Source organism: Ciconia boyciana, chromosome 3 (assembly GCF_034638445.1).
Source record: "Ciconia boyciana chromosome 3, ASM3463844v1, whole genome shotgun sequence".
Taxonomy (NCBI): domain Eukaryota; kingdom Metazoa; phylum Chordata; class Aves; order Ciconiiformes; family Ciconiidae; genus Ciconia; species Ciconia boyciana.
Window position 1 is genome coordinate 121524889 of NC_132936.1, and position 25836 is coordinate 121550724.

Genomic DNA, 25836 nt, shown 5'->3' on the forward strand with positions numbered 1-25836 from the left:
GATCCTCCCCCTTCATCTCCACATACTTAATAATATTAATAGAACATTAAAATATTAATGCTAGTAGACAAGGTCTTTCATAAAGCACATAAATGAATTCATTCACTCTAGCTCATTAGCTTAATCGTCAACCTTTTTACAATGTAACTGATTAACATTTTCATTGTTCTTCCTTGTTTTTTCCTTAGACTTTTACTTCTTTGGGGATCAAAAGATCTCTGAATACATAAGCTCAACAAATATCTGTGCACAACTGTACAACAACAGAAATCGCTAAAAAGAGATAACTAAGTAAAGGCTTTCACAGCTCATGCTTCAGAGATACTGCAGGGAACAACCATTTAAGAACCATTTTTATTTATATGTTTAATGCGATTATACACATTCATGAGTCCAACAAGATCTGCACTGTGACATTAAAGATACAGTACAATAACATTCAACATGAGGTACTTCATATTTATATATATCTGTCCGTTATAAATAATGCTGTAAGCCTGCTAAGGTCAAACACTGCTCCAGCACAAATGGGTGCTGGGACCTGAAGTCAGCCGAGTTTATCACAACAAATAAAAAAACCCCAACAAACCCAAAACTGTTCAGTGCAATAAGTATGTAGAAATTAAAATGTTTACTTAAATACCATTTTAGATATGCAGAAAGTATATTACATTATACTCTCTTATCACAGATTCCCCTCACCAGGAAAATCAAACATACAAGTAGCAAAGATGGCCAGGTACAGCTGAAGACAGAATCTACGAGAGGATCTCTAACGACACTATGCTTGCATTCCAGGTTGATATGGCTGATGCTTGCAAAATGTCAATCAACGTATTCAAGCTTGGATGCTACTGCCAAACCAACCAAATCCACATTTAGACACCTATTTAAGTGCCCTGATGTCCTAAGGTGACTGGTACTAGTCACATTCTTATACAGCAGTACTTGTTAGCATGAAGCAGCGCTCAGAATCAAGTCACGCTGTAAGCATCAAAAGGTGTTTTAGGGTGCTTTTGTTTATTCATCCATATTGAAAAACTTTACATGCACCAGCTCCTAAAACCTGGGATGAAATCAGAGGAATTAAGCTAGAGGTAGCTTTCATCCTACTTCGTCAAAAAGATTTCATAACAGTAGCAAATAAAAATAATTAAATAACAGCTCCTTTTCTACATATTACAGCTACACAGTATTCTGATCTCCTAACTTCTGTCCCAGCCAGTCAGCGTAGTAGATAACTCACCTTTATCTGCAGATAAGTAAAAACCAAAAAAATAAATTAAAAGTGAGAACCCAAGTCTAGTTATACCAGTACAGTACTCTCTGATTTGTCCCACCAGCTGAGGCACCTGATTTTTTTCCAAACAACTCAGAATGCAGCTTGCTACTGCAAGCAACTTGTCAATCTGATCATCACTCAGAGTAATTACATCTACATCAACCACTTGCTGTAAGAAAACTTAATCAGCTGATTAGCGTCTTTCTCTGCTTTCAAATGTATTTAAATAAATGGAACTGCTGCTCAGACGTTGTCTAAAAGCAGATGACCATTACCTCATCACAATCTTACGCTCCTTTTTGCAGTCTCTTCAGCAACTCTTCCTCCAGTCCATACAATTACACTGTTGTCTATTTTAGGCTGCAGATCTAAATATAATTATCTGGAGGTTTTTTAAATCTCTCTCTGGGAGTTTTCCATGGAGCATTCTGTTTAGATTTCACTAACAGTCTGGATTATGTATATCTGTTAAAAAAAAAACAAACCCAAAACATTTTTCTATATATTTTTAGGGTATTTACATTTCAGGAAGAACATTGCTTACACGCACATGTATGTATGTATGTATATAAAACATTAAACACTAAGGTGGGTGCACAGATCTTGCAGGGCAGTTTTCTACCTGGCTCTTCTTTTATTACCTAGAGAGAAGATCTGGGCTTTGGCCATAAAGTGTTCGATGTCTATGCTCGTTTTCTTTACTTCAGATGGTATTCTGGACACTGCAAAGATGTATTGGCACTTTATGATGGCCAGGGGCCAGGATTCCAACCGTCAAGAAACACTTAGAGTGATAGTATTAAACTGGTAAGAAATCATATGAGAAAAACATTTTTATTACAAAACTGACAAGCGAATTTAGGGTTATGCTGCATTAATGTGTTGATATACTATACCATTGATCTTCAGTCTGTCTAAAGAATCATTTGGTCCTCTCATTTCGTTAAAACATACACAACAAACAGAACCCACTTCAGAGATGAAATAAGAATGAGATGCTTTACAATAGGTAGTGTCCCTCTGAGAAGCAACTGTCCCAATGCAATGGTGAAGGATTTTCTTATGTTTAAATAGTACCTGTATTTGCTATTTATACTGGTTTCCTTCCCTGATAAAGGACTCATGATCCCTAATACTTTTCCAAAACTGATACAGAGATATGACAGGAAGTTGGGGGGGAGGATCAAACAAGAAAGAGTTCTGCACCACATAATCCTCTGATTGATGTGTTACCATAAGCAGTTGCAAGAGATACAACATTAACACATTAGAGAAGACTTCCTCCTCCTCCTCACTGTTATCTGATGGTATACACTAAGTGTAATATGACCACAGCTGGGAATCTTCTTGTCTTTTGTCTAAATTTCCACTGATAATGTATGGTAATAAAAAGAAGTCATCTCATATTACAGAAAAAAGTCCAAGTCAGGATTGGTACATTCTTTTGTTCCTCTATAATCTGCCTCTACCATGTTTAGGAGGAAGAAAAAAAACCCCACCCAAAACAAACAAAAAATTATCCTGTATTGGATGACAGATATTAATTCCCATTTATTTAGCAAGGTGTGCTGGTTTTGGCTGGGATAGAATTAATTTTCTTCACAATAGCTAGTATGGGGCTCTGTTTTGGATTTGTGCTGAAAACAGTGTTGGTAATACAGGGATGTTTTCGTTCCTGCTGAGCAGTGCTGACACAGAGTCAAGGCCTTTTCTGCCTCTCACCCCACCCCACCAGCGAGGAGGCTGGGGGGGCACAAGAAGCTGGGAGGGGACACAGCCGGGACAGCTGACCCCAACTGACCAAAGGGATATTCCACACCATATGGCGTCATGCTCAGCATAGAAAGCTGGGGAAGAAGGAGGAAGGGGGGGTGTTCGGAGTGATGGCGTTTGTCTGCCCAAGTAACCGTTAGGTGTGATGGAGCCCTGCTTTCCTGGAGATGGCTGAACACCTGCCTGCCCATGGGAAGTGGTGAATGAATTCCTTGGTTTGCTTTGCTTGCGTGCACGGCTTTTGCTTTCCCTATTAAACTGTCTTTATCTCAACCCACAAGTTTTCTCACTTTTACTCTTCTGATTCTCTCCCCCATCCCACCGGCAGGGAGTGAGCAAGCAGCTGTGTGGAGCTTAGCTGCCGGCTGGGGTTAAACCATGACACAAGGGTTCAAACAAAAGCCATTTAAACAGCAAATCAACTTCAGTGTAGGAAAAACTAGGTCATAGGAGTAGAGTTTCAAGAGCTGCATATACAATTTGAACATGTGCAAGTACTTCCTTGCCTTTGAGGTGGGACTCCTAGAAAATGAACTCTGAGGGTAACTTGCCAAGCCCACATTCCTCCCCTCACTGTAAACATGTCCATGCACTGTGGACGTGGTCAGCATGCTGTGTAGCTTCCTGAAAGCTGCTTGCTTCTCTCCATCTTCCCCTGCAGCCATCCCAAACAGTTGGCCACAGGAGAATCTCACCGGATGAAGGTTTAAACCTGTGCTTTTTCTGCTTACAACTGAAGCAGTTCTTTGAGCTTCCATGATCAAAAGCAGCTCATTATTGGAATCTCTTAAGTCTGAAAAGCAGACAGGAGAGAGCTATAAAACAAGGCTCTTCATTTTCTACCCCTACCTCCCCAAACAATTACAAACAGAAAGCAGGAAATTGAGAAAGAGAAAATGGATCAATGAATACAGCATTTAGTGAGATACAAGAGGGGGACATCCTATGGTGATTCACAGGTGCATCAAAGAAAGGGTCAGCATCACCAGCAAACAGGCACCTCTCTTACAAAGCCTTTAAAACTTGCTTGTTCCTAAGAGCTTCCAGTTTAAACATTACACTTAAAGTTTATCACCAACGATGCTACAAGTACAGCAAGCCAGTAACTTGCCCACAGCGTTTAGTTACACATTACCTGCACCGATCACATATCTGCAGATAAAAAGCTAAGTGTCAGTAGGCCTGAACCGGACAGGTTCTTCATAGCAAAATGCTTTGTCTCCACACACTTTCATTCAAGCATAAAATATGAGTTCGGGAATTTGCCCTCCCTGTACCCCAGTGCCATTTGTACTGTCCGAAGAGCACTGAAACTGAACAGTCACCTTCCCACACTGAACTTCTGTCATTCCTTCTTGTCCAAAATAGCTGAGTTCGTTACCATCCAGAATCACACTAGCTGTGTAAAAGGTGTCAGGCTCAATCTGCACTGGATATTCAAACCACACGGGAAAAGTGTTACTAGAACCATCTGAGAAATATTTACTCAAGTTCTGGCCTAGGATAACTCCTTGTCGTTTGAGTTCAATCTTGGCACTGTACTCTGCTGATCCACAGCTGGAGCCGTACAGCCCAAAGCCAGCAATAAACACTCTCTTATCAACAGCAAACTGGATGCTGTCACACCGGCCCCTGTATCGCCACTGGTTGCTGCGGTAAGCACAGGACTGGAAACGGTGGCATCGCTGAGGAACGAGGCCTTTCCGGGGCTTGCTTACAAACTGTAACTCTGGCTTTTTGGCAGCCGTATACCAGAGGAAGATATCATTAGTTTCGTTGAGAGTCAGAATACCAGACTGAGCAGCGCCGTTTGCGAAGTCATCGAGTGCCATGGTAGGGATGCGTATCAAGTACAGAGCCTTCCCGAGGACTTTGCGCTTGTTCTCTATGGTAGCTGTTAGCTCTTGCCGCTGACACTCCACTTCAGCCCAGTTCAGAGCTGCTTCGAAAACAACTATTTCTTTGGCATTCAGAGTCTCCCTTCGGAGAATGCTTTCAAGTGTCTGAAAATCAATGTCACAGAAGCCCTCAGACTTCAAAGCTAGCTCAGCTTGGGCATCAATCACTTCCCAACAGCGCTGGGTCAGGTCAGGTTCCTCGAATAAGCAGCTCTGGGAAAGCAGCACGCAGGCATTCTTTGCACTTAGACTTGTCTCTAGAAAGTTGACGCAGGCGCGGGCAAGATGAGGGACGATATATTTCTTGGCAGCATAAAGAGTGGCCAGTACGGTATCTGCAGCCAAATCAATTTCATCACAATATATGTATCTGAAATAAAACACATGCATGTAACACTGCCACTTAATGCAAAAACGTAATTTGTCAACAACATTTGAAAATTATAAAGAAAGAATATTTAACTGGCTGCACACTAAAACTAAGCAGTGCTTTTGGGGAACGTTGATTGAATCTAGAAAGAAAGTACAAACCAAATTCATCACTCATGTAAGACCATGGAAGAGAACAGGCTTAAATCTAAGGTGATTAAAACTTCACATTTGGGGTACATGCTATGTAGACAATGGTTATGTTTACAGACTATGGCCCCTCCTGCCCTGTCTTCTTTCCATACATGCTTTGGCTAATAAGAGGCTATCTGACCCAGGCAGCAGCTCCTCAAGGGCTACCTTACTTGGCTAACACAACAGCCTGGAACACGTGTTACAAAGCATACTTGGACTGGATGTCCCATGATGGTGAATGATGATTTACTGAGGTGTATATATAAATACAGGAATGAAAACAAGTTTACTGGGAATAACTAGCTAGTCTAAGAATAGAAATACTATCAAAGTATATCAGGTGCTAGCCATCTTCATAACTGCTAGGGTTTTTTTTTTTGGGGGGGGGAGGGGGAAAGAGGTTGGGTTTTTTTTGTGTTTTGTTTTGTTTTTTAACAGGGTGATGAAACATATAGGACAAGGCACAGAATTCTAATTGTCAGGTTTACTAATGCTTATAGCATCCTAGCTCCACTACCACAGTGTTTTCTCTCAGTCTCATTGCATAAGGAAGAAAAAAAAGCTTTACTGCTACGCTAGTGTGGTGGAAGAGATGAAGGTGAAATTCTATTTATGTGACTAAACCGCTGGGATTCATTGCTCAGAGAAATGAAGCATTGTACAGTTTGTTCTTTTTAATATCTCATGCTTCAGGGCCCCATTTGCAGCTGGTGAATGCAATGCGCTAAAACCATGCCAAATGCAATTTTACTCTTCATAGGGATAAGCAAGTCTTGATGGTTATGGTTGATAGAAGTGTCTTCCTCCAGTAAAGCTGAAGTTGTACGCGACCCTGCGCTAATTAAAATTTTCTAGTTAGCAGGTTTCCCAACACAATGAATTTTTTGCAGAACAGATGTGCTTATAAAGTGGAATTAGTATCTACATTGATCTGATTATAGTTGTAAATATCTTTACTTGTATTTTTGCAGGTGCAAGGTACTATCCTCCAAGCCACACTTAGAAAACATGCTCAGAGCAGATACTGCTCAAGCAATATAATAAAATCTAAGAGGTTACAGAGAAAAAGAATACTTATACAGACTCAAACTTTTTTTTTTTAACCTTTATTACTTGGTTTCAGCTGGGCTATTTGTAACAACAAAAAGCACATCTATATATCACTGGTTACAGGCTTAGCTCCTTTACTGTCCAAAAAATTTTCAATGTATCAATTCATTCGTTTTTATGATTCTCCTCATTGTTCTCCAACTCTTTTCTCCCTTCTATTACTTCTCTTTGCCTGCTAGTACAGCAGTGAATGATGACATCTGTTTTAAATTGAAATAGTACAAAAGTTGCTAGTTTAATATTCATGAAAGTGAAGAACTAATATCACTGATTTACAACAGACACAGCACAGATCGGCTGTCAGCAATATTCCACACTTCTCACGCTGCCAATGCACCTCGACTCTGGTCTGCAATTACTGATATTCCAGTTTCACCCTGTTCTTAAACAGAGGATTCTGCTAGACCACAGGGCTTGATGGTTTAGTAATATATTCATCCTGGGATAAGATGAGACCACGGTTCTAACTCGAACAGTCAAGATTAAGATAAGATACAATACATTAAAGACACCAATTCAGTGTGTCAGCTAGACTATGAATTTAACCCTATTTTTAAAACCGTAGAGAACAGCCAAAGCAATTTAACTGGGATAATAATCAGTATCTACCAGTTGAGGTATTATTTCCTATGTTACATCTGGCAATACCTCGTCTGATGTTTGTTGTCAGAATGCCCACTATATAGTAAAAGACAAAAAATATTTATGGTATAAGAATTCACTGTCCAGGGAAAACAAAACAAAACAAAAAAACCAACCCAACCCCAAAACCCCACAAAAACAATGTATTTTGTCAATATATTTTCTGACAAAGATTATGATGCATTCCTCCTGACTGCAGAAAGGAGCATATGAAGAAGAGGGCTGCTTTGGGACAGGTAAAAAGTCTTTTCCTTTCTTTCTGTAGCAACAGTATCATGAGCCTTCTGCCATCCACTGCTCACAGCAGTTCCAAGCAACACTCATGGGGATGATTTCCCAGGGGGAGAGAAGTGAAGGGGACCGTGGCTCCTTGCCAGGCTCCACCCAGTGCAGCACATGGACTGGATCCTGCAAGGAGGGGAATGCTGCACTGCTGAGCAGCATCCCTTTTCCTTCCCTGCACTGTCACAGCTGCAGACACCCCTGGCATTCACAGACACAGAAGCACTCTGCAGGTTCAGGCACACTGCATCAGTGGAAGTTAGCACTGGCAAGGTTAGCTCAACATCCATACAGACCACAAACTTTTTGTGGTCGTTTTTTAAAATAAAAGCTGGGAAGTTGAAGAATTCCATGGTTCTGGCCATGCTCTCAAAGATAGTTTCCTAAATTGCCATGGGCTAAATAATATGCCAAGACCTAGATGTCAGTATTGATACTCTCTTTTCTAGGTTTGCTCTCTGAACACATTTCTTAATAATAAATTCAGAAAGCATTCAGTTTTTATATGGCAAATCATGTTTAGTCACAGTGAAATAGAACTGCTGTTCAAAAAGGAAGGGGGGCTAGGGGAATCCAAGTATCTTGTATTTGTGCCTTGTAAAATTCTGCATGAAAGTGAAGCACAAGTCTGAGCTCTGCAGAAAACACCCGCAAAACCAGAAAGGTCCAAAGCAGGGATCCATAACACACCTACTTACATAATGTCATATATCTTAACTTTATATTCCAGGTCTATAGAACATCTGTGTGACTTCAGCTTTTCCTGGCAGTTATTGATATTTGCACAGAACATTTCTAATGTTCATGATAACCTATAAAAACTCTATGCAACAAACTCTGTATGCAACTTTGAATGTTCATCTACAGTGCCACTGAAATGTAAAAGAAAAAAAGAAACCATTCTGTAATCACAAGCTACTCAAAACAATCTATGACATACAGTAAGTTGCTAGCCGGCGATTACACCATTACATGCAAGAAAATCTGCAGCATATTAAAAGGATCACTATCAGATACCAATGTATATTCTTTATCAGAAAGCAATGGCAGTTACTAAAGCTGAAGGGAAAAAATCCTCAAAGCCATAGCATTTCTGTGATAGGGCATTTCTCGTTAATAATCAGAGTTTATAGATACATTCAAGGACAAGTCAGCAGGGAAGCTGCTTCATTATGCTCATTTAGGAAAAGATAGCATTTCTTATGCAGTTTGGAAGAAGAAAAATAATGATCATGTAAACTGTTTTTCCCTCGTTAGAATAAAAAACCCTGTTCATGTAAACAGCCTTTTTATCACTTTCCAAATGCATCAATATGATAGATGAGGAGAAATTTAATTTTCAGAGGCTATATTCAATAACTTAAGGTCGTTTTTCTAAGACAAGACCTGCATACAGCAAGTTTATACAAGAGCTGGAATGATGTCAATATACAAACCCAGCAATTCTAGGTTTTGGGGGGTTTTTTGTGTTTTTAACTTTTCACTATGCTTGCAAAGCAGAACAGGTTTTTTTTGTTACATCTGACAATTCTTTTTAGTAACTCCATTCTTTTGTGTAACGGGTAGTGACAAATCAGATCAATAGGCATTACAGTATACAATGTGCCCAAAGATCCCATCAAAGTCGTTATTTATAACTGCCTACATTAGTCTAATACATGCGTGCCTGGAAGTAGAGGGGAAGATCAAAATGAGCTAAAAGTTCAAAATACTTGAAACATACAAAGAGGAATATTTTAAGCAATTGCTTTCTTTCTGTTTATACGCAAGTCTAATACTTTAACTATGACATTACCAGTGTATGTACACATCATAAAGGAAAACATATCCAGCAGATGAACGATGCTTACTTCAGCATTGCGAGAAAAGCAGCCGGCTCAACATCTGGTATACGGATTTCATCTTTGTCCTCAGCAAGCTCTCCGTAAAACATCGCATGGAATACAGAGCTCCCAACAGCCAGGACATACTGTTGGGAAAGGGAAATCTTATTTCATGCTTTAAACTGAAAGCACTGCCAGCAAAAACAATGTGGGAGAGCCACTCTGAGCATACTGGGCTTCACTGACAGACTCTATAGACACACTTCAGTAAGAAATTAAGTCAAAGTTAAGAACAGAATTACACATTTTCCCTGCATTTTACTCTCACGGGCATATATGCATTAGCTACTGGAAAACGCTCATATCCACTACAGAAGTTAACTATTTCTAGAAAAATCTCAAGAGTATTATTAATCAGCAGCACAAAGCAGTATTCCTAACTTTACAATGACTGCCTTAACACAAGTGTACTGTTTAACCGAAAACACAAAGAAAAGCAAGGGACAGACTATTCCACTGCACACAGCCTTTTAAAATACAGAATTGTGCCTGTCCCAGAAGAGCCGAGTCTCCCACGCTATGTCCTGGTGTAACCGTGGGAGCTCACTCTGGCTATCCCCGCCCAAGCTGATAATGCAGCTGTTGCTTACTTTGTGTCCTGGCAGCCGCTGGGTCCCACCTGGTGGCCCGACCACAAAATGAACATCTGCCATCAAGTCATTGTTGAACATCACTGCATTTCTACAAACAGAGGCAGCATGTTAATTTATGGCGTGCAGTAACACTGTGCTTACCCCAGACCCAAGAAATTTAATTTCTTAACAACGTGAAGTTGCATGCTAGAAAAGAGAAGCAGGTCACACTTTGTTTTAAGCTACTTTACACATCATCACACAAATATACCAGAGAAAAAAAGTAAGGGAGGGATGCGTGTGCAGGGGGGGTGTGTGTGTGCGCAATAAAAAAAAAAAAAACAACCCAAACTTATGAGAACTTTTCAAACAGTGGAAATCAAAGTCAAGAGCATGTATCACTGAAAATCCCCACTAAGGTCTAAAAGCAAATCTTTATGGGTACACTGTAGCTTCCAGCAACATTTTTATTTACTCAAGACAAACAGCTGCACTGTCTGGGAAAGAGATATTAAAATATTTTCCATTACCAAAATACTTGTTTCACACACGGGGGGGGGGGAGAGAACTGTGTTCTCTTCAGCAAATAAATGAATAACTAAACATATGCATTACGAACATTTTGCTACTTTTCACCACTCCATTCAAACAGCAAAAATAAACTGCCCTGAACTTACCTCTCTCTGATGGTTGGATAAAGTCCTTGCCAATTAGGTGCTGGAATAGTATTGTTGTTATTGAGATTTTGCTGGTGGTACTGCTGGACAGCAGTTGTATTAGTGTTGGCTGGTTTCTTTCGGGGAAAGATATCAGCAGCCATCTTCTTCTTCTTTTTGGTCTTCAAGGTAATGATTTCATAGCAAACTGGAGGCAATTTGCTGCTGCTACTGCTGCTGCTATTTCCCTTCTTAGAGCTCTTCTTGGACCTGTTCTTGACCGTCTCTGGAAGCATCAAGAAGAAGGTGAGACATTTCATGTTCTTTCCTTTCTCATCTACCATGAGTATACTTGTCTGTAAAGCTAGATAGCCTAACTAGCCAGGAACATAAAGAAATGCACGTGGAAGCTGTTAAACAGAGAGCAGCAGAGCTGAGAGTTTGCTTCTTTTCCAGCAAGACAAGGTGACCTTTCCAGTGCACCGAGTAAGAAACTGGCTTTAAGTTTGATCCAGTACTTGAATCGTTAAATACATCCCCATCATTCCTGCCAGTTTTATTTCCTTCCAGATCTCCTGATCAGGAATCGCCTGAAAGCACTACACGCTGCGAGGAGGGTACGCGCGTGGCTGCAGCACCGGCTTTCTGAAGGGGGCTAGCAAGACGTGCGATAGCACTGCTAGTCTGCTCGGCGAGCTGAACTTGTGCGTTGAACGGATCGGAACAGAGTAGGTATTGCAGCCCTGCGGATGAAGTCAGCCAGCGTTCGGAGCCAATAGCTGAAGTCACCGATAACGATTGGACCCAGCCGCACAGTGACACCTATTGTAACGCACACCGCTCTGACATTAAAGCGACAGCAGTTGCACTCTTCCGTTAATACGGAACGCTAAGTAATAAAAGTAATAAATGGCATGCACAGTTGCGTAAGTGCATGACTAGCCAGAAGCATGTGTGTTTTAGCTCTCCTTGATGCTGCTTGAATTTTCACAGGGGAAGCAATAAAAAGTTGAAATCAGGTAGAAAGACATATTTGAGTCTGAATATTTCCACGGGAGCTATTTCCCCATGCAGTCGATATTAGCATGACCTCATATGTCTCTAGTATTCCCACAAATCCCTACCGTAACAGTTGTTCAGCAAAAGCACGCTACAGCTATCAGAACCAAATTAAAGCAATCAACTAGCAGCAGCAAAGACAGCGATGCAGTTAAACAATCCCTTTCAGCACAGCTTCTACTCCACTGTAACATGAATAGAGATGAGGTCACAGCTTTAGCTTTAACTCCTTATGTTTCTAGATAACATAATAGCCTTTGACAGGGGTCCCAAATCACTAAGCAGTGCTAATTAAGCGAGCTTACACCAGACATGGCTGCACCACATCAGAAGAAAACTTCTAGATGTGCAATCAGATTAAAGCAAACCAGAGTGAATATATTTAATCAATATTTCAAAGCATTAAATGAAAAAGACTGAATGATTTAGAGAGTCTCAGGCAGAAATCAACCCTTGACATGCAAACACACTCCAATTTTATTCACAAATACTTTCTGAAATAAACAGGATATAAGCTATGCCAACCAAACCATTTAAATAGGAAAGACGACTAACTTTCAGTCATTAGTTTACTTAGAACTTAAATTTAGATCAGATTTCCTTAATAGTAGGTCAAGTGTATAAAAAAAAAAGCAAGCATAGCCACTTAAAAACAAAAGCAGGGAAATAAGAAATATTAGGTATTAGGTGTCAACATTTCACACCTTAAAATATTGGGGGAAGATAATTAAAATACGATTTCATAATTATTTTCAAGTTTTAAAGAAAAAAAATCCTCTTTGCTTTCAAAGCAAATTTAGCCACCTTCAGCCTTAAATAGTTTTGCTGGACAAGAGTACAACAGTGAAATTAAAGTCATCAAAGGTTGATGGAGAAATGGCTGACCTTGCTGCAACCCCTGACAGAAATCTGCCACTGACTTAAACTGAAGCACAGGAATGTTACTCAGGCATTTATTGAAACACCATCACAATTGCTTGAATCACAGCTATGCCTTTGTAACACACAATCTCTGAATGTCTTTAAACCTGAAACTGTAAAACCTAAGTGCAGGTATTTCAAAGATTATGAGGCCTCCTTGGGAGGCACTCCGTACTAAGCACTAACTAAACACCCTGGCAGTTGGCTGTCTAGAGACTTTGCTGCAGTGGCTTGAGATGATACCATTTCCAGACACACATCTGTCCCCTCTGTCTGAAGCCATTGCTCATGGAAGGGAGAAACAGAAGTATATGTGTCCATGCCTCAGCTGCTGCATTTCACAACCCAACGTCTTAGCGCAAAATCACCTTCACCAGCAACTTAAAAGAAGATGGTAGATTATGCCTGGTGTGGCTGAAAATCAGCTATGTTCCTACATACATTGAGAGGCAGGTTATGCAATTTCCAAAGAAATACTTTCTAGCAAGCTTTTCTTTCTTTTCTTCCCCCTTTTCTCTTTGTTTTCCTTTTTTACCTGCAACAGATTGATTTGGAAGGGAAACTAACAGCCTAAGCCATATTGAACTGTAGAGAGGTAAAAGAAGGGGTAAAGGAGAAGAAACTCATCCCACTGATGGGATGTTTATAACTGCTCACAGCTGAGAGTTTGTAACAGGGACACAGCAGGCATTCTCAGCACAAAATGTGAGTTTGTCAAGTTTGCATAAGTTTTTTTTCCCCTCCTTATGTAAATTTCCAGCCCTTGTAGTTACAAAAATAACCCTTTTGCCACTGCACAGGACAGACATTTCAAAAGGAAGAATTTTTTTAAAAAAAACCCTAAAGATACAGAAAAACCACGCACTCTCCAGAAAATCTGGTTCTCAGCATTGCAGTTGGCAGAAGGCGAAAGACAGCAGGGGTTAGGAGATTCATATGAGAGATTTGATTTTCATTCCATAAATTCATTTTATAGACTACCAAAGTATATAAAAATCAAGGTCCTCATACATTTTTTTCAAACCATTTGACCAGTACAAATCCAAAGATTACACACGCACACCAGATAAGGTCACTGGAAGGCTACAGAAGAGAATGACAGACAGACTGACTGGCCAATTCCGTCTGGGAAAGACAGATCATAAACATGAACCCACAGGGGTCCACCATACCTCTGACTTCTGTAAAACACAACGCATGCATAGCATGTTGTGCTTTCCTGGGAAAGGAATGGAGGGAGAAGCTGCAGCTGAAGCATGTTCTGCCTGAATCCAGAAGTCAGACAGACCCCCAGTAGACAAGAAGTGTCTACATGACAGGATAAAAATCCACCCCAGTAAATAAACAGCCTAACTGCCATCTTTGCCTGTTCTTAGGCCACCACCAAAATCTGGTCTGCTATAACCGGAAAATAGTGCTGATTCCACAACAGACTCTAAAAGTTCCTATGAAAAACTACAAACCTGTTACAGGCTTTATACCACCTTCCACTGCACTTCATCAGCTCTGAAACTAAGTCTCCTAAACCAATCATTAGATGCATGTGAAATGCAACCCCCCCCCCCCCAAAGAATTAGTGCTAGTTGCACCCACTATTCTTTCAGTTTTGGCAGCGACTTCCATTTAGTTTCGTACAACATAGTTTTCTTCTTTTACTATACACATACTGTTAATGAATTTACAAATCAATACTCTAGCAGTAAGTAGAAGCAACCTATGAACTACTCCCTGTCAAAAGACTAGTCAAAATCCCACGTTCAAATCAGTCTGTCTCTGGCAAGAGGATCAAGGAAATTGACCTTCTCTCACCCAAAGATCTATCCATTTCTGAAAGCTTATTACAATGTGTTCCTAATCTTCTTCAGCAATTTTCATTTTTCTTCATTAATTATATATTAACAGAACCAAACTCGATATATACAACTTAGAAAAAGGGAAATACAGTTCTTCAAAGGCACATTAATCTTTATTTTATAAGCAAAGTAGTGAAACCAGAAATATTTTAACTTAAATGGTGTAGGAAATTCCATGCTTAAATCTTAACACTGGCCTAATGAAAATCCAAAATGCCAGAGGTGAAGAATTAAGCAAAGGACTATATTCTACAGCTGAGATACTAAGCATCAAGTTACATGCCCCTTTCCAATTATTAGAAGCAAGTTACAAGCCCTTGGAAATCAGCTCCTGACTAAATGTTGTGAACAACTGAAGCATCAGTTTTGCTGTTCAAATCCAAACGTGTGCATTATACCTGCAATCCCAGTTTCATTTATCCCTTAAGACCATAATATACCTTGACATCATTGTGATGGTTGGCACAGGAGTCACATTATAGCCCGCCTCTTGGTACAACTTTTAATAGTATGGTACTACTATAATTACGCCTTTCTAAAGGTAACTTCCAATCGAGAAATCATTTAATTTCCAGGGTTCATGGGAGTACTCTTCCTCATATTACATCAGTCTCTCCTGCCACAATAGCAAGTATACCCAAGTTTTTCTATTTTTTTTTCCTTCTTCTAGTAAGTTGTGGTTTTCTGTATCTCTCATTTACAGGTCCGTTTGTCATGTAGTAACATGAACTGGACAATTCTATAAAAAACAAGCTTTCATCAAAATTCCCAATTGTCTGTTACAACCAGATCATGAATAAAGGAATGAATTCCAAGTAGGCAATGAGAAAATGCATATATTTCTTTTTTGTAAAGTTGCCAAGTCTCTCCCTTGGCAGTTATTATGCCTATGTATTATTAACATTCTTTGTTTAAATTCTGGATTTCCTCTTACAAGGAAAGAAATGATGCATCTCGATAAACCAAAATAAACACACGATGTTGCTGTCTAATGAATCTACCTGTCCACTGCTAATTTTCATTGAATTTAAGTTGACTTTAAGCACTCATTTAGAAATGGAATGTACAAGTTCAAAAACCAAAACCAAAAAACTCAACAAACCACACAGCTGAGGAGTCTAGTTCTGTTCACCTATCTATGAATTATTTAGTCACCTGGAAGAATCCTTCCCAATCACCATACCAACTCTTCTGTTTGTAAAAACACTCATTTGGAAAGAGGACTGATAGCTCTACTCTTGATTTCCTCAAGTGAAAAACTGCATTAGAGTTGACAAAAACTTCCAATCTCCTCTCTCATAAGTTTCTGACCGGCAGCACTGAAAGTAACCAAGATTGTATCTGCTTCTGTCTGGTGCATGGAAAAGCTGGCCCTGAAGTCTTACTCTGTAAGGTCTTCTATGGAAAAAAAAAGGACAACTAAAAGCAGGGAGAAAGATGGGCAAAATTGTAAAGACCCTCAGAGATGCCAGAATATAGGGTAAAAAATAGAGAGCGTTTCTTTCCCAGAATTGCCAAGAGCTGGGAAAGAGCAGAATAGTATCAGAGTAGAATTGCATCTTGAACCAACACTAGAAGCTTTAAACCAAAGCCCAAAACAGCTGAATTGTATTTTGCTATAGCTCTTATGCTATAGTAGCAACATACTTGTTGGCAAATATTATTCTTAACTCTGCTTAGCATTTAAAGTATGAGATTTAAATATTTTGCATAATATTATCCACTAAGATACTTTTTACATTTTTTTCCTAAGTGCCCTTAATGCTTTAGAGAAAAAAGCAGAAAGCCTTGAGCAGGGTAGTCAACAGGTAAATAAAAACTTACATAAAATAGAAGCTTAAAGAATGAGCATTCAGATGTCTTTTACTCTGTCATTCTTGTATTATTTGCTAGCTTATAGGCTATGTCTCTGCATGGCATTTCTTTTTGGTCTCCCTACCAAAGCAGCCTTAACATTATATGTCCTTTTTGTATCTGCAATCTTTTTCATTTTGTTTTTTTACAGCAATACCTTTTCTGAGACAAAGCAATCAAAACAAAACATTATATTTAAGAATAACATTTAACGCCATGTTTACTTGAGAATAAACATCCACTTTCCTTCTGTGTGGATTTCAATTGGCTCTCCACGAATCTGTTCTACAAGCACAACATCCCCTGCTGTCATTTTTTTCCTGTTACTTTCTTGCTTAGCTGCTTAAAGTTTGCAATTTAACCCCAGCAAGAGGTTCAATAACTTTATATTTACTCCCCAAACACAATGTAACACAAAAGACTTCTCTACACTGTTGAGTTTTGCTTTTAAAGTCAAAGGGTTTGTTCCCAGCTGGGTCAAAATAAATATAGCTAGTGTACTAAAGCGAGAAAGAAAAAAATGTTTAAAATTCTCTTGTATTTTCATTATCATTTCAATACCATGCTTGCTGCACGAATGACAGTCCATATAAACCACAACCGCATAAAGAAAGGCTTATGTTTAAACAACCTACAGTGAACAACATATTTGATCCTGTTACGGTGAATTATCACACAAACATTCTCTTCTGTGCATATGGAAAGAAATAATATGAAATGCTTCATTACAACATGAAATATATTATTTTACCAGCCTGCTGAGATATATTCCCCCATGTCATAGTTTGGGAACTGCAGGTAGAAAATATCCCAGAGCAGAATATGCAATTTATTCTATAAACATTAATTTGCTTCTTGATAGTTCAAAGTAAAAACAAGAATTATAAATGAACTCTGAGATGAGAAAACCTGCAACTACAAAATGAGAAATCCAATTCAAGGTTACAAGAGATAAACTGTTTTTCTACTAATTTAAAAGTGACAGATTATGCATTTCTTCCCCATCACTACTACTCTAACTTGTCCATTTCATTTCACGTTGAGTTTTGCTCTTGACAATCTGTAGGGTCAAAGAATAAGTTCTTTCTTAGTGGCTGCCATTATTAAAATTTATTTCTAAACATGATATTGCAAACCTGAAAGCATTCAACCCTTTTTCTAAGGCAGAGGTCAACTTTAATTCTAGTCTGCCTCTTACCAAAACTGACTTACAAAGGAAAGCTCAGGAAATTGGTAATGAGATACAGTGGTTTTCGTCTCTAGGTCACTAATTCTAAATTGACCGAGGTCAACAGTAATCAAAAGTCATTAGCATTTAATGATCGTTCAGTGCCCTGTGAGAAAGAAGCTAGTGATCTTAGTGCACTTCAGAAAAACCACCACTACAATTAGTACGCACATGCTGCCTATTTCAAGGGAGAGATCGGCATCGGATGACTACAGACAGAACTTCCTATCTTACAGACAGATCTTGCCTAGGTAGACAAACCGTTACAGTAATTTTAACTTGGCTCAGAAACTATTCTTTTGAACTGAATAGTTAAATTAATATAGGCTCTGATAAAGGGCAGGTTGGAAGGTGACTGGTCCTACTCCTTTACAACAGCGGTTCCCAATGTCTTTGTCTCCCTACATACAATAAGTTTGCAAAACGCAAGTGCTAACACAGGTAAAGAGAAGACACTTTCTCAGTGAGTCCTCACTTGTGAGAGCCTATCACTTGTCATATATCACTTGTGATAGCACTGGAAGGGTAACTACCCCGTGAGTATCCACAGGGGGACTGCATTACAGTTGATTACGTTGGCATATAATTCAAGGACTACATTTTTCACGTGCAGACAATCTACGTTCACCACATCAAACCTTAGCGTTGAAGTACCCTGTGGGGCAAAAGAGGGGGAGACTACAACCACTTGCTATAACCCACACCATACCTGTTCTGTGGCCTGCAAACTTCAGTCTCCTGGGACTGCCATGCTACCAGCACCTTCCAACAAGGTTAAGAAAAATGGAGGGGACTTCTGGAAAGCTTGGTTAGGTGTTGTAATGTAAATGTCATTAGGGTCTTTCATGGGAAAACTACATCATGGCAATCCGTAGTTCCCTGAACTTCACTAGATGTAAACCATGTGCCTTAACAATGCAAAGCACATCAGTGATTTGGCACACTTGTGTTTACAGTAGAAGTGCATACCTGGAACCATTCAGTAAAAGTATTTTAAATGAGCTTAAACAAGGGGGAAAATCGGTACAGCTTCTTGTTTCTACTGCATTTTAAACAACAAAAGAGGAAGACTACCCCAGTTAGCAAAAGAGGAACAGGTCAGTCCATAAGCAAAACAAGCATTTGATAATAAATACATTCTCAAACACAGTGGCTCTCACTTCTCAAAAGTCAGAATCAAAACCCACGAACAACAACTCTTGCAATTTTTTTACAGTTGTTTAATAACCCCAATTTTTAGATATGAGAGACTGATTGCTGCTAACCTGAGCTGTATCCAAATAGTTCAAGGAATAGAACAAACCATTACGTCCATTAAATGGCACTGTACTGAACTAATCTTCCTTTGCCATGTTAGAAGCTGTGGATCTTGTTACTTGCCCTTGTTTCCAGACTCTCACAGCACACGCAGCTTCTGTTTGAATGGCTGTTCCACAGGGGGATAAAGATGTTGCTGAATTTTTATCTTAACTGTCTTAGAAAATCAGATTTACTTTCCTTTGCTGCAAATATTGCAGTCACACTTGTCTATTAGATCAGTTATGCTTTAGTATTTCTATTAGTTTCTTCTCCTCTTTACAAGTGAATGGCAGTTACTTTGCACTAATCAATTTTCAAGACGAACATATACATACTCCTCAAATTCTGGTTTCAGAATATACTTTCAAGCATTAAGACATATTTGTCTAGCAATATTGGGATATCTCAAATGCCTGTTCTCCTTCACAATAACTCTGTTTCAGAGACTCTAGGACATGTCAGAACTTCTGTAGAGAAAAAGAAAAAAATCAAGGAAGCAACAAGTAATCAAACATGAGAGCGTAACTAAGGGACTGTGCAAGGTAAACATACATACACACACATTAGTTTTATGTATTATAAAGTATATAGTGTGAAACCTTTACTTTTTCTCAGCATACACGGAGTAGTATCACCTTGGTCCGACAGGAGAGTATTACTGAAGACAAAAATCAAATAGCACTAGGAAATCACATGCACCTAGCTCCACTTTGTACATGTTTAAGTGCATTATACTACCCTAACATCACACAGTATTCCTTTGAGCTATGTTCCTCGACAGAAAATGAGCAAGCTGTCTAATAGGGCAGAGATTTCTTTCATCTCCGAGTTGAACTGTATGTGAGGACTCCAAAGGAAGGCAAAATACTGCAACAAAGGGACAGTGTAAGCCACTGCATATATTTGTGTTGTAAACAATACACAGCTAGCTTCAGCTCCTCCCCAGCGTTAAAGACTATGGCTTGCACTTTCCTCCCCTGCTAAGTGGGCAAGGTGACATGCCACGAAGAAGCACGTGGCATATTATGCATTAGATTTTAAAGGGATTTTGTTCCCTCACCTATTGCAAGCCTACATATAAAACCTCATGCCTATCAGGCACAAGCAAACATGCCACCGGACTGAAGAGTTGCTTTCTTTTCATGCTCTCAGAAAACCCTTGCAACCAAGCACACTTTGAGCAAACAGGGAGGCAGCAGAGCTGTAATTCCAGAGAATGTAGTTTTTTGAAGAAAATGACTCCTTTCAATTGCTTTGGATGTGAAGAGGAGAACCTGCCGCCAGGGCGGATACAGAGTGTAACTTGGTACATAAATACTGAGTCACAGGAGGATGTTATCAACAAGCCATTCAGCCCTGTACTGAAGTGGTACATGATCCCCTGGTGAAATATTTATTCAGGATATCAGGTAACCTCAGGGTACAGGTAATAGGGCTGGACAAAGTGATGTGATGTCTCAAGATGCCTTCCGAATCTGCTTTCTGCGATTCTACACCCTACGTACCTGGGACAGCCAGCAGACATTCACAGATCACCAACCAGTTCACCAGTGTTTTAAAATGCAGCCACTTTCCAGATGGTGTACTCACTTGGTTTTCTTTTACTTTAGCTTGCTGAGTTATCAAACTTCAGACAGGGCAGCAGAATCAGAAAACAGACAAAACAGGCTCAGAAAATGGGAAGTTTGCAAATTCAAATGAAATGACCTTTTACTTAAGCTCTCCCCCCCTCAGTTTTCTGACATACACACATACATAATTTAGTTTTGTAATTGAGGCACAGGATTGGAATTCAACTTTATGGCAGAAAACAGAACCAAAGACAACTTCCACCACACAAAACTTTTAATATTTTCCTTCCAAGATTCCCATCTCTTATTTCCTTCTTTTGCCTTATCCATCAGCTCTTTGAGATAGAAACTGTTGCTTATCACTTATTTATACAGTGCCTCACAAAACGGTGCTTCCACGCCAGCTCAGGTATCTGAACATCGCTCATGTAAAACAAAACAACAGCCTGCAAGCTTTGAGGAGTTAATAGAGAGAGTATCACAAGAGGACTATCTTGAATTATCAGAGAAAGCTAATGCTGGGCATGAACGACATTCTGCTGCAAAACTAGTGTCATTTGCACAAGTTCACACAACAGATGAAGACCTAAATTTCTTCTGAAAACATAATGCACGGCCTATCATCATCAGACCTCTGTTTTAATTGAGTCTACCCTAGCACTGATGCTTTCATCATAAGCATAACAACTGTTTGGTAACTTTAGAAAAAATATTTGCTCACAAGCTCTAACGAGCAAGTGTCCAAATAATAAAAATTACTGTTGCAACCTGCATCTTTTTTCTCAGCCTTAAAGGGCACGCTAAAGGAATTCCATATTGCTTCTGAAAGGTGTTTCCTCCAGGGCAGAGCTGAGGATCACTGGAGGGGAAACACAAGGAAAGTTATTGTGCAGTTAGCTGCAGTGCACTTACTGTGGGGGATTAAAAAAAAAAAAAGTAGTATTGCACTCTACATTCAACTTTGGCAATCCTGCAGAACTTATTTCAAACAAATAAGGTCCTAAGGGATTTCATTTGCAAAGTTATGTTACCCAGTGAAGCCAAGATACTATGTGTTATGACATACTGCACTTAACTTTCTATAGGAAATGGTGAGACTAGTTATTTCCCACCAAAATAAAAGCTATTTGAAGCCTGACTCTAGCATAAAACAGTTAAAGTAGCATCAAATGTAGTATTGTATACCTACAACCCAACATCACCTCTCTCTACAAAAAATAAACAAAAAGCCCAGGACTCGGCTTAAGTTTGACATATAGATTACACGCTGAAAACAAAGCATAGCGAAGACTAACAACAATGCAGAAAACCTGCACCAGCACCCTTCAGATAAGACACAGTCAGTCTTTGTTGTTTTAATTAGGTATGTTAGTAATCATCATTTTCGGCACACCTAAGTATCATAACTTCAATTCAATCTTTTACTTACTTCGAGCGAGAACAACTCACTACTCCCTCCTATTTTTAAACGCACCGCAACTCAGCAAACACTACAGGCAAATGAATTTACAAACTTAACCTGAAGGTTACCACAGATGGACTTTCTTGAAACAAAACAAACAGGAAAATAGTAAATTGTAAAGCTGTGGGCCCTTAACTGAAACCACTCAGTCTTCAGACATACGTACATAAGGAAGTTCAGCCAACAACATGGGGATGAGGAGGCGGTATTTATGTCAAACCGGGTGCAATCATTAATTGTTCCTCTAGGAAGCTTTATTTAATTGATACTTAAAATAGTTCTTTTAAAGAAGCATTACCTTAAGCAGGGGGAAGAAACCCCAAACCCCAACTTTTAGGTTTACCTAACTTTGAGTTTTTCCAAGCAAAGCGCGACCCTACACACGCACCCGCGGAGGAGCCAGGGCCCTGGCGCCTTGGCACAGCCAGGTCCCAAGTTCGGTGCTCCTCACTCTTCCCGTTTGATCCCAAACCACCCGACTGTTAGAGCGGTTTGTCACCGCCGGTTCACTCCCGGTACCACGACGAAGCCAACCCGCTTCTCCACAAAAGGCAGCTGCATAACACTCAGCAAAAAGAAAAAAAAAAAAAAGTAATAATGAAACCCCTCGAAACGGCTGCAGACACAAGTAATGACTTTGATCGGGCAAACACCGTTCTCCACGGGGCTCTTTGTGCCGGGTAAGCCGACCGCTTCAGCGCCGACCCCGCGGCAGCCGGGCCGGGCGCTCCGAGAACCGCTCCCCACACAAACTCCCCCGCTCCCTCTTCCCAACTTTGGCGGCGGGCGCGGGCAGCGCCCGGCGATGCCGGCGCTCAGGTGCGGCCGCTCCACCCCGTCCCTCACGGAGGCGGCCCCGCAGGGCGGCTGGGGACCAACGGCCGCCTGCCTGCCTGTCCCTGCCCCCTCGCCGCCACCGCAGCCCGGCCCGCCCGCTGTCGGGAACGGGCCCCGCCGCGCCTCTCCACCCGGCGCCGCGGCAGCTCCCTCACCCTCCGCAGGGCGCCCCCGGCCCCGCAACGCCCGGGGCCCAGCGGGGCTGCCCCGGCCCCTCACCGCTCCCCCCGCCGCCCCCACCCACCCACCCCTACCCCTCAGCGCGGCGCGAGCGCCCGGTAACGGCCGCCTCGCGCCCCCCCCGCACTGACCTGAGGCCGCCCCCGCTCCCGGGGCGGCGCGGCCCCTCGCAGCGGCACGCGCAGCCCCGCCCCGAGGACGCGCCCGCTCGCCCCGCGCGCACGCGCACGCCGCCGCCCTCGCTCCCTGCGGGCGCGAGCACGCAGCCCGGGCGGGGCGGCGGGGGCGCGCGTGGGCTCAGCCCACGGCCTCAGCCCGGCCCGGGTCAGGTCTGCAGCAGGGCCGCACCTGGGGACCAACCTGCGTCTCCCCCCCCCAGCGCCGAATTCCCGCCTCCCGTGGGGGCAGCGTGCGTGGGGGGGCTGGCAGCACTCCCCGCCAGCCACGTCTCTCCCATCTGGTGGGTTTTTTCCCCTCAAAAATAAGGCCTTACTGGCCCTGACCCGCGGGAGGCCAGTCAGGGCCTAGCCCCACAACCCGCCGAGGTGCGGGGGGGGTACAGGGGGGCACCCTAGGCCCCAGCAGCAGCAAAAACTTAAGCTTTTAGCCACCAAAAAGGTGGCTTTGGCACAAAAAAAAGTTTAGAAAAGGTGAGAGACAAACTAACAGCACCTTTTATTCTTTTAAAATTAAAAAACCCATGAGCGCTTGAAATTGAAGCATGTTCTTGGCTTATGGCATCCAACCTGTTTGAAGATTCACCCTCTGAAAAAGCAGGATTTTTGTGTGTGCACTGGTGCCTGAGGACAAGAGTTCACCGTTCCCCTTTAGACAACAGATGATTTTTTTCTCTTTACAAAGTTAGAACGGCCAAATATTTTTCCATCTAAAACATTGCATTTGTTCATCCACCATCACTCTCCACATCTCTAAGCAAGAAAAAGAAAATAAAAATAAACCCTACAGCAGAAACTCCTCTGGCCACAGCATCCACGTTTCACCCCAGGGCCGACAACAGGCAGCCTGAGGGATGAACCACCCTTCCCCCTCACTTTTTTTAGTTTTTTTTTTCCAAATCAACCCAGTCACACAATAAGAGATTAATGCCGTACATCCTTCCTTGCATGAGCTGTTCCCGTCCTGCTGCTGGTAGGGTTGCCAGGTTCAAAAAAAAAAAAAGGCAAAATGCTTTTTATTTTTGAGCTGCTGAAGAAATAATCAACAGGGATAGAGGCATTTCCAGGATCAGCACCCGGGTTTATCCAGGAGCTTCATAAATAAGGGATTTCTCATAACACCAGTGTATCTAACCACGTGGGAAATTAAAATGCGTTGCTAGCATTTATTTTTAAAAGCGTAGCAAAAGGCTTTATTTGAAGCTTTAGGGTAGGCTCTTTCTCCCCCCCGAAGAAATGATTATTTCTGGAATCGCTGCTGTGTTCCAGCTTTAGTCTCCCATGAACATTCATTTACCTATATTATATACATGTTATTTTAGCAGATACCTTTTGCAGTGTGAAATTAGGCATATCTGTGGATAATCAGTACTTTGCTTTTCCCATTTTAATATTTTAGCTATTAAAATAGATAAGAAACTGAATAGCAACAATAATGACTGTATACACACACTTTATAGCTCTTAGGGATTTTACCAGCAGAGTACATGCTTTAAATTATAGCGTGGAAATGGTGATTTAATTGGGACTGAGGAAACCAACCAAATAGGCATTGTCTGAAGCAAACTTAAACATGCTGTAGATAACCACTGTAATTTTCCATCCTATTTTCAGACTGAAGGTAAAGGCCCTTTTGCAGCTGGGGTAATTTAGATGGGTGAGCCCTTTCCTCCAGTTTAGAGGTTATTTTGCAACCTGCATTTTAAATCCCTATGGCGGGAAAACATCTCCTGGCCATAACCCCAGCACATCCAGGAGTTAGAAGATCAAGTCCTGTGATATTTTCCACACATGCACTTCTGATTGAGAGGCAGCAGGGGCTGCCCACATTCGGGGCTCCACTCAATAACATTTGTTGTGCTTTTTTGGGCCCCTTAGGGCTCTCTTGCATTTCCAGCCCAGCTTGTTGAGCTGTGCACAGGGACTTGGACCATGACCACCTAGCATCCCCCAAAGAGCTCCAGGCTCTGGTTTAATACCAGTATCAACACCGAATTAAACTGAAGCAGTCACTACCACCCTGCAGCAGACACTGCACACCCAGCTGAAGCTGCTCTGCTACAGCCAGTGGTGCAGGAGGCCGTACACAGCACCGGAGCCCCGCTCCCACCCCTTTCTCAGCCCTCTTCACTCGTGGGGACTTACAGACACAGGATGACAGGTAACACCTCATCTGCACGGGCCGGCTGAAACACACGCTCACAGCACTGCTGCTTGGCACCAAAGCGGTGACGTTCAGAGCTGTGGTCTCTCCTCTTCCTCCTGCAATTGCACACCCAGTATTAGTTACCTGCTTTGAAGCACGCAGACGTGCTGTTACCTGTCTGAGTTAGGCAGACCTCTGTGCAGCTCGCTGCATTTCTCAGGGATGTGTTTAGCTACCGAGCACTGCAGCTTGCTGACAAGTTTCAGCTCAACTCCAGAGCGAACGAGCCGCCAGATAAGCCAGACCTGCAGTACTGGCCACCAAAGACATCTTGCAACAGGGGAAAAAGAGTGCAAAGCTCCTGGGTGTTGATGTCCTCTCTCCTTGTGCTATCACCCTCCAGGGTGACTATATGTATAAAATACATATTAAAAAGCTCATGAGGAAGAGGAGCTGTAGCCCAAGAGCAGCTGCAGAGAAGGTCTTTGGGGGTTTTGCCTGCTCCCAGCTCAGGTTTCTGGGCAAGCTCCAGCATTGCCTATTGCAAACCAAAGGCTGCACTACTGGGGAAGGTAAAGCTGAACCGGC

General features: G+C 41.5%; 1 protein-coding gene across 6 annotated transcripts; it reads right to left on the reverse strand.

Moving 5' to 3' along the window:
- Positions 1 to 330: 330 nt before the first annotated feature.
- BTBD3 (BTB domain containing 3) lies at positions 331 to 25334 on the reverse strand. Of its 6 annotated transcripts, none has more exons than XR_012041745.1 (5): positions 10684 to 11344; positions 10025 to 10115; positions 9402 to 9520; positions 4191 to 5323; positions 331 to 2086 (listed from the first exon to the last, which is right to left on the reverse strand). XR_012041745.1 is itself a non-coding variant. In XM_072857438.1 (5 exons), the coding sequence occupies exons 2-5, from the start codon at positions 10824 to 10826 to the stop codon at positions 4291 to 4293; spliced, it is 1386 nt and encodes a 461-aa protein (XP_072713539.1). In that variant the 5' UTR covers positions 10827 to 10948; positions 25248 to 25334; the 3' UTR covers positions 332 to 4290. The 6 variants fall into 6 exon arrangements, 4 of the variants coding, with proteins under 4 accessions (XP_072713537.1, XP_072713539.1, XP_072713540.1 ...); XR_012041744.1 differs by having other exon boundaries at positions 331 to 1747; positions 1924 to 5323; XM_072857438.1 differs by adding an exon at positions 25248 to 25334 and having other exon boundaries at positions 332 to 5323; positions 10684 to 10948.
- Positions 25335 to 25836: the final 502 nt, after the last annotated feature.